This window comes from Dromiciops gliroides, chromosome 3 (assembly GCF_019393635.1).
Source record: "Dromiciops gliroides isolate mDroGli1 chromosome 3, mDroGli1.pri, whole genome shotgun sequence".
In the NCBI taxonomy this organism is placed as follows: domain Eukaryota; kingdom Metazoa; phylum Chordata; class Mammalia; order Microbiotheria; family Microbiotheriidae; genus Dromiciops; species Dromiciops gliroides.
This window is the reverse complement of record NC_057863.1, coordinates 244,793,679-244,802,488: the sequence shown is the minus strand read 5'-3', so window position 1 is coordinate 244,802,488 and position 8,810 is coordinate 244,793,679. Positions and strand designations below refer to the sequence as shown.

The 8,810-nt window shown below is 38.1% G+C and overlaps 1 protein-coding gene across 3 annotated transcripts in view; it reads right to left on the bottom strand.

Annotated features, from left to right (window-relative positions):
• Positions 1-142: 142 nt before the first annotated feature.
• Positions 143-8,810, bottom strand: part of CYFIP1 (cytoplasmic FMR1 interacting protein 1) — a 169,027-nt gene continuing 160,359 nt past the window's right edge. For all 3 annotated transcript variants that reach the window (XM_043994180.1, XM_043994179.1, XM_043994182.1), the window contains 6 exons: positions 7,437-7,567; positions 4,221-4,293; positions 3,778-3,872; positions 2,410-2,648; positions 1,427-1,574; positions 143-754 (listed from right to left, as the gene is read on the bottom strand). In XM_043994180.1, the coding sequence (XP_043850115.1) occupies positions 590-754; positions 1,427-1,574; positions 2,410-2,648; positions 3,778-3,872; positions 4,221-4,293; positions 7,437-7,567 (851 nt within the window). In that variant the 3' untranslated portion in view covers positions 143-589. The remainder of the gene's footprint in view (positions 755-1,426; positions 1,575-2,409; positions 2,649-3,777; positions 3,873-4,220; positions 4,294-7,436; positions 7,568-8,810) is intronic.

Genomic DNA, 8,810 nt, shown 5'->3' with positions numbered 1-8,810 from the left:
TTCTATAACTTTAAATCATACCTCTCACATACATTGACAATTCTATTGGGAAGGGGGAAATAAGGATGTATTGGCAAGAAAAAGCAACAACTAAAGAAAGCATTCATGAAACACCACCAGAAAACCTTAATAATGCTAAAAATAATTGAGCATGTAGCTTTATTCTAATACATAAACAAATTTATTACAATTAGCTGGTATATAAAGTGTTTCTCACCAAATCCACAATTCTTTCCACCTTCCTTGAACGCTGACAACTGATAAATAAATTAACTCAACAGCCTCTTTTGTATTGACTGCTGGGACTATCAGCTGACCAAGAAGATTATGGCAATAACAATAAGCAACCATTACTTTTCTCAGACTTCTTAATTTCCAAAAGCATATAAAATTTTAGTCTAGAAAAATAAGTATAGATTGTATAAAATTAAGCTTTTAGATTGAAATCAAGAGCACCACCTTTTTAACAGGCACACAAAAAAAATACTGAAAAATATTTCCTAAAATCTAGCTATTTTAAGGAGAGAAAAGAAAGCATGCTACTTTAATTACTGGAAACACACTAAAGATTCAACAAGCTGTACATTCTTCAGGTGCTGGCCAGAGACTGGTGGATAGGGGGTTGGAAGCATCGCACATGTTCCACAGGAGTGCTTTCTCCATCGCCAGATTTCAAGTACTTGTCCAAGATAGTAATTATTTCATCATTTAAGATCTGGAATTTTCGGATTCTCTCTACCATCTTCTTCAAAGGCTGAAAAAAAATTCCACATTAGCAAAAGTGTTACGATTTAAAAGTCAGATTCAAACATTTAAGTCTTTCATAGTCTCCCATATATTACATAAGTGGATCAAAGTCTCCCTGGTAACAAGTGCAATCATTGTCTGTGTAATTATATTGTTAGAATGAAAATTACACAGGCATTGATTGCCTCTGTGCTGGGAGAGACTTTGATCCATCACTCTAACAGGTTCTGAGCCCAAATTTGCATCCTGTTTATGAAGTAGAAGTAGGGATTGCTGTAGTTTGTCAAATTTTACTGTCTTCCTCCATCCTGAGAGTTCTGCTTGAACCTTTTCCACCCATATCTTTAATTTAAAAGCATTACCTTTCTAGTAAAAATGCAGTACAGAAACAAATCTTGCTTTGCCTTAAAAAGATTCCATTTTTTTAGACATTAGGAATCCTACAATACTGTAAACTATGGTTTCTGTGTAACTTCTATAAGTGGGGGGAAATCCTCTTCAACATACCACATTCTTGGGGCAGCTAGGTGGGGCACTGGATAAAGCACTGGTCCTGGATTCAGGAGGACCTGAGTTCAAATCTGCCTTCAGACACTTAACACTTACTAGCTGTGTGACCCTGGGCAAGTCACTTAACCCTCATTGCCTAGCAACAACAAAAAAAACCAAAAAAACATACCACATTCTTTATCACTTCATCTTTGCCATCATGTTTTTGTACTTTAAGCAAATGGTAGCAGAAGTCTAATACATCAAAGCGACGCTGCTGTCCTAGAAGCACAATAATCATGCATCCGGCCCAGTGGAGCCCATCTCCAAAGCACTGTCTAGAAAAAAACAAAGTGACCAAGTATAATTAAGCTTTTTAATGAAATTAGTGCAATTCTTCAAAAAATAAGAGGCAGTTAGAACTACATTGAAATGGGGCAGAAACGGATTTAGATTTAAGACTAGAAATTTCCACTTAACTAGCTTAACAATTATAGGCAAGTCTTTGAGCATCAGTTTCTTCATTTATAAATACTTATACTTTGTAAGCCTTTTGTGATCTTATGCCATGTCAACCTGTTTCCTTTTACAATTTAGACTAGACCTATTGAAATTACCTTTTCATATTAATAGCTGATATCTGATATATAACAGCCCTCAAAATCACAAGTCCCAAATACATCAATTCTCAATTAAAAAATAAAATCAGTAAAGGGAGCTTGCAAGGAAGGTAGGACAATAGACAATTTCCTAGCATTCTTCCAACCTCTTTACTTGTATTTATTTAAAGATTTAAAAGTAGTTTTTATCTTCATCACCTTAAAATAGCAAGCTTAGAGTTGGAGAAACTAGTACTTTTTGTCCTACTTTCCGCTCATTGTTTGGTATCTAACTCAGCTGTCCTAAAATGCTAGATGTTGTTGCTTAGGTTTGGAGATTTAGGCTCTTCTCTCCATTTTATGGGGGGCCTTCGTCTTAGCTGAGGTCCTGAGGACCTTTAAAGGCTGGCTTGGGATTCCAGGTAAGGATTAAGTGAACCTAGATGAAAATTCTAATCCTCTACTACATAAACCTCTGAACTGATCCCTGTGGAAACCTGTCATTCATTACACTGGACATCCTTGCACCTGACTTTTCAAAAATAGGGGCAGGCTACAATTTAACAACACTCACTCTACAGTGAACTCGTGTGTTCCTACAGGAATACAGTACACAAATTGCATGGCACTCCAAAGCCGGTGAAATTCCACACATTCATCCACATGCATGACCCCATTGCTTGGGAGAGGTCCACGCCAGATTGGATCATCTAGGAATGTCCGAATCCGGGTCAGGATCACTTCAAACATAGATAAACCACAGCAGAGACGTTCCTTGGTCAGCAAATCTCCTTCTCTTGCTATTGCAATTTGCTAGTATTCAAAGGAAAAGAAGGGCTTTTAAATAAAATTAATGGTTTTGACAACATGCCTCCCCCCACTTAAATAAAGCAATGGGGAAAAAGTTGGACTCAAAATATGAGTTTAAAGATTTTTACCAGGTAGACTAAGGTTTCTAATATTTACCTAAAGGTTATTCAACGGATCTGCTACCAAAAGAGAATTTTACTGTGTGACCTGAAACTTAACTTCCCCCCTTTAAAGTCTTACAAATAATACACACTAAAAATGTGTATTTGAAGATGCTGTTATTGCTAATGACTTACTTTCCTACACATTAATGGCTGAAAAGCCTGTTATGTGACTCACGACTCCCCTTCATGCTAAATGTAAAGATGGCCCTTTGGGTTTGACTTGATCAGTACAGCTTCAATGTACACATTTGGGACTGAGTCAGACTCTCTGTCAGCTTAGCCTGTAAAAGCCACCCTGTTTCTTATTGTACATATGTATGTACGTACACACACCTTCTGTTGCTTCACAGCCGGCTATAGTTTTGTTCTAGACAACAAACAGTCCATCTTTAAAAAGCTTTGCTTTTGCGGGGGAGCTAGGTGGCACAGTGGATAGAGCATAGGCCCTGGATTCAGGAGGACCTGAGTTTGAATCCAGCCTCAGACACTTAACAATTACTAGCTGTGTGACCCTAGGCAAGTCACTTAAACCCCAATTGCCTCACCAAAAAAAAAAAAAAAGCTTTGCTTTGAGCTGTTTGTCTAGTACACTTTTTTCTTACATCATGTAGAAGATACATTGTCATCCTTTTTGTATTTCTTTGCCTCTTCTAATTTGTGCCAATCAACCGACAGTGCACACCTTCAACTGATACCATCTACTTTTCTGAAAAGGGGTGTTATTTTTCCTACATTCTATAGCCCCATATCCTGGTTTTTTCCCCTTTCTTCCATGTAATCTCAATGACAATACAACATTTAAATAGACATCCTAAAAAACACTATACTCTATACCCAGGATCCTTTTAATGATTCCATTAGTATCTAAAACCGACTAGACGCATGTTTTTAGGGAAAAATAATTTTTTAAAAAATGGTTCATTTTCACATTTACATATGCACTATATATATCCGAAACAACTACATACCTGAGGTGTCCCCAGCCTCTCAATTAAAGGAACAAGATGCAACGGAGCATATTTTGACTCTAATCTTTTCATTTTTGCATCAAGTCTTTCACCTTCTGTAACAACAAAAACAAAATGTGTGTGTGTGTGTGTGTGTGTATCACATCCTAAATTACCCTGTGTATTTAATTTGTAAGCAAATAAAATAATGCAAATATCATTTTTATGTAATCATTGTGTTTGCTTCTAAATAGATAAATATCACACACAAGAACAAAGTTATGTTCATAGCTGCCTGACTCATTGCGACACATTATAAAGACCATCTCATTCAGACAAAAGACCAGCTTGGGGGTGTGAGTCTTCTACTTGTACATACTATCAACTAGCCTCACTTGGAAAAGGCAACAATAACCTAACTAAATAGTACTGGGCAAAAAAGAACAAAGATGCTTCATCCTTACCTTTGACATGAACCCTTGGCAAGATATTCTGGAATGGAGCAGCGTGCAACAAATCACACACCTCTTCTAAGGACTAATGCCAATGAGAAAAATACAAGTTAGGAAGAAAACATCTTAACTTAGCAAGACAAGAAGATATTCTTTAATAATCAAGACCAACTGCTACTATTTACAGAAGTCACAGCAGAGGGCACTGATCCCACAGTTAAATCGGATTGTAATGGGCTTACTTTCAGGCCTATCCTAGCTCAGGAGCTGACTCTCCAAGCAAGGCAGCTAATCTAGGCCAAGGTCTGTTTATCTACAGAGCTATCAGACATTAAAGAGACAGCTCATTTCAATGATAGGCACAGGTGACAAATAAGTCAGTTTTTTTTTTTTTTTGGCGGGGCGATGGGGGTTAAGTGACTTGCCCAAGGTCACACAGCTAGTAAGTGTCAAGTGTCTGAGGCCGGATTTGAACTCAGGAACTCCTGAATCCAGGGCCGGTGCTTTATCCACTGCGCCACCTAGCCGCCCCCATAAGTCAGTTTTAAATTCATGCAATGCCTGTCTCCCAAGCTTTTCTCAGAAGAAAACTAGGATTTCTTAAAACCTCTCATACTTAAGCCAAAAAAGAAATGAGCATCAAAGGCCTAGAATAGACTTAGGGATGGATGGAATAACTCACATTTCTTTAATGCTTTAGGGATTACAAAGCACTTTCTTCAAAACTACCTAGTGACTTTAATAAAGAGTGCATCTACTGTCCTCAAAGAACAAGAGGTTAGAGTGTGACTTGCCCACAATCATACAACTTTTATGGGTCAGACTGGAGTCAAACCTACCTAGGTGGTATGGATGGGGCATGGGAATAAGCTTTTGTCAATGAGGACAGAACAGACATTCTAAAGGGGAAGTTCCAATTCTGAGTATCCTTGATGAAAGGAAGGTGCTCTGTATTCTATATAACAAAGGAACGTTACAGGCACAAATCTGTCCCTTGGATGAAAGGCAACATGAAGAGTCAGAAGGACAAGGAGGTATGAGTAAGAGCATATGTGGGAGACAGGCCAGGGAACAGATAAATTTAGATAGCCAGAATAGTGCCAAATTGTAGAGGGCCTTGTCAATTCACATTTGAGTTCAGTGAGACATGCCTAAGCTGAGGTACTTAGCACTGAGGAGGCAGACACACTGAAGCTCTATTCTCTTTTTTTTGGGGGGGGGGCGGAGGCAGGAGTATTAATGAGCGTTAAGTGACTTGCCCAGGGTCACACAGTTAAGTGTCAAGTGTCTGAGGCTGGATTTGAACTCCAGTCCTCCTGAATCCGGGGCCAGTGCTTTATCCACTTCGCCACCTAGCTGCCCTGAAACTCTAGTCTTATGAACTGGAAAAGTCACTCAGATTCTTGATGTCTCAATTCCCATCTGTCATTTGCTTTCTGTTTGCCATCTGCCTAGAGAAAAATCTCACTGGAGGCTTAAAAAATAAATGAATGGAAAAAAAAACACCCCACCATTTATCAGGTGCTTGCTATGTGCCAACAACTGTTAAACACTGGGTATAAAAATAGAAAAAGGGGCAACTAGGTGGCACAGTGGATAAGGCACTGGTTTTGGAGTCAGGAGTACCTGAGTTCAAATTTGGCATAAGACACTTGACACTTATTAGCTGTGTGACCCTGGGCAAGTCACTTAAACCCCACTGCCCTGCAAAAAAAAAGAAAGAAAAGAAAAGAAAGAGTTTCTTTTCTCAAGGGTCTAATTCCAGTTGGGGTAAGGCAGCACTCTTAAAAGAGATCAGCAACAAGGCAAATGGTAAATGGCTCTTTCAGTCCTTAGGGTGCACCAAGAGAACAAGTGGCAAAGCTTCCTGGTCCTTCATCTCTTTAGAAGACTTACAGCTGGTAACTTCCCACTCATCCAAGTGGTATGAAGAATCCTATGTCACTTCCCAAGTGGCTGCTCCACTGGGTCAAGAGGTAGGAGCAAAGGGAAGGCAAAGGGAAGTGTATCCTTGCTGGCATTTTTTCTGCTTGATTAGGTAGGGCCTGGGTAGCTCCAAAGAGCTGAGGGGACGCAAAAGATGTTAAGAAGCTGTGATTTAGTTTGTGTTAGAGAAAAGGTTATCTGCTCATCTGAAAGTCCTGAATCTGAGCTCTGAAATGACAGATGCTGTGGGCCTTTTTTTTCTTAAGTAGCTAATTAACATAATGCCACGTGGCACTGGGGAAGTCAACCCATGCTAAATGAAATGCCACCATCACAAATGCTGTAAAGGAGCCCCTTGAGACAAATGCTCACTTGGTCCTTTTAGTTGTTGTTCTTCTGTTCAGGCTCTAATTTCTCTGGTTCTGTAAATCTTCAACATTCAATGTGCTTCTGTCATCTGCGTTTTAGCTGAGGCAATTTTGGCAGTATAACAGCCAAAGCAGCAGCAAATAGAATAGAGCTTTTAAGCTGACTTCTGTTACTATGAACACACATCATCTAAATGTTCTGTGCTGGTTTGCCCCACTGTAAGAATTGTAAGTTGCTTTTGGAATAATGAAAGGTTTATCATCTCACTTTTACTGCAAAGTGCATTCCTGAAAAGGTGTATGAAAAGAAAATTTTTATAATGATATTTAAAGTACACCAGAGGAGTTTGCTATTTTAAAGGAACTCTTTTATAATGTAAATGATCACTGCATAACTTATCTGGCTTAACATATAATTCTTATATACTGATGTTTCTTAAAGTGAGGCACACTTGTATTGCTGGCTAGATAAACTTAAGTAAATTAACGTGGGTCACAAATATCTGTCTATTCCCACTGCCCTAATTAGGCCAAATCTCTAAGCCTTGTCTCTTTTTATCTGCTTTCTAATCTCTTCAGTACTGAAAACTTATAAATTCCTTGAGGGTAGTTTTCATTTTTGTCTTTGTAACCCTAACACCTAGACAGTGCATGGCTTAGAGGAGGTACTCAATGCTTATTGACTAATAGTTCCTATTCTTTTAAAACAAAATTCTCCAAAGCTTGTGGGAACCACTTATGATGAGTTAATTACCATTTGATGAACATATGAAAGTAAACCAAAACAAAAGACACCCCCCCCAGGTTTTTTGGGAGGAAGGGGTGAATTAGGAAGGAGTAAAAAAAAAATTCTGATTTCTAGGACTTTGTAATACTAATGAATACTGTCAAAATTTTGTAAATTCTAACTCAGATGACAATCTGGAGCACTCACCAAACTCTGCTCGATGAGGAGACAAAAAAGGACAGCATTTCCCACTTCTCTTAGGTTCTGGAAACAGACTGTCTTCAGTTCTGCATATTCAACAATATCCTTCAGCTGATGGTGGAAAAACTCGAGGATTCCTGGGATTGCAAAAAGAGCCAGTCAATGCTGAAAGGAATAAAAATAAAATCCCCAAACTACTGTCCCATATATCCCATGGAATACACACACAGGTGCATATATACACAGGCACATTAGCCAAGAGGGTCACATGCCTCTAGGGACAAAATGAGATGCAGGGGCTTCCTTCTAGAAAGGGTAGACTACCCAATGCTCATCATCCTGCAATTTGACTCCTCTTTCGACTACCCTATGAAAAAGGCCTCATCGAGTTCATTAATAATCTCCTTATTTTGAAATCTAAGGGTTTTAAAAAAAATTTATTAATGTCTTATGTTTTTACACTGGTATATCTTTGGATATACAGCTTCTTAGCTCCACAGTGAACATTCCCTTTTCACAAAGAAAAAAGAATGGTAAGGAAAGCTACCTTACTGACTGCAACTGATGCAGTATTCCAAACCCATTGTTCTCCACCTCTCCAATAAAAGGTCAGAGATAGAGACAAAACTTACTTTCCCTCAATTCAGTTTTTCCTCTTAATCTTGGTTTGTTGATATTGTTTATGCAAATACTTTTCTACATTATGTAACTGAACTTACATTTTTAGTTCTTCTGTGATCGCCCCTACCTCTTCTTTGACTATGAATTCTTCCCCTGGATAGAGTAAAAATGGTATCTTCCATTTATTTTCCTCGATTATAACAAAAAAAATTATGTGACCTTTTATTTTTAATTTGGAACTTTTTAGGCTATAAATTTTAAGATTTTGGTCTAAACTTTTTCCCTCCCAAAGGAAGGAGGGAAATTGCTTTTCTGGTTTTCTTAGCAGTTCTTGTCAAATGTCAAAAACACCAGACTACTGAATTGATTTCTAATTCTTGCTTATTGAGTCTATTCTGTCCATTTGCTTTTCTATTTTTAATCAGTACTGTACAGTTTTTGAAAGAGAACTGCTTTATAATATGATTTGAGATCTGGAAATGTTTATTCCTACGCTTTTCATTATTTCTCTTGAGATTCTATGCCCTTTTCCCCCCTTGAAATGAATGTTATTATTTTGCCCAGACTCATAAGGCAAACATTTGGTAAATTAAATTGATATAGCACTGATTCTTGATAAATTAATTTACTCAAGGAAGCAAGCAGCATCAAAAAATAGATATGCCACTAGACATAGTCAGCAAGATCTAGTTTCAAATCTAACCTCTGGGGCAAATTATTTAACCTCTCCATGGCTTGGTTTCTTCATCTTAGAGATGA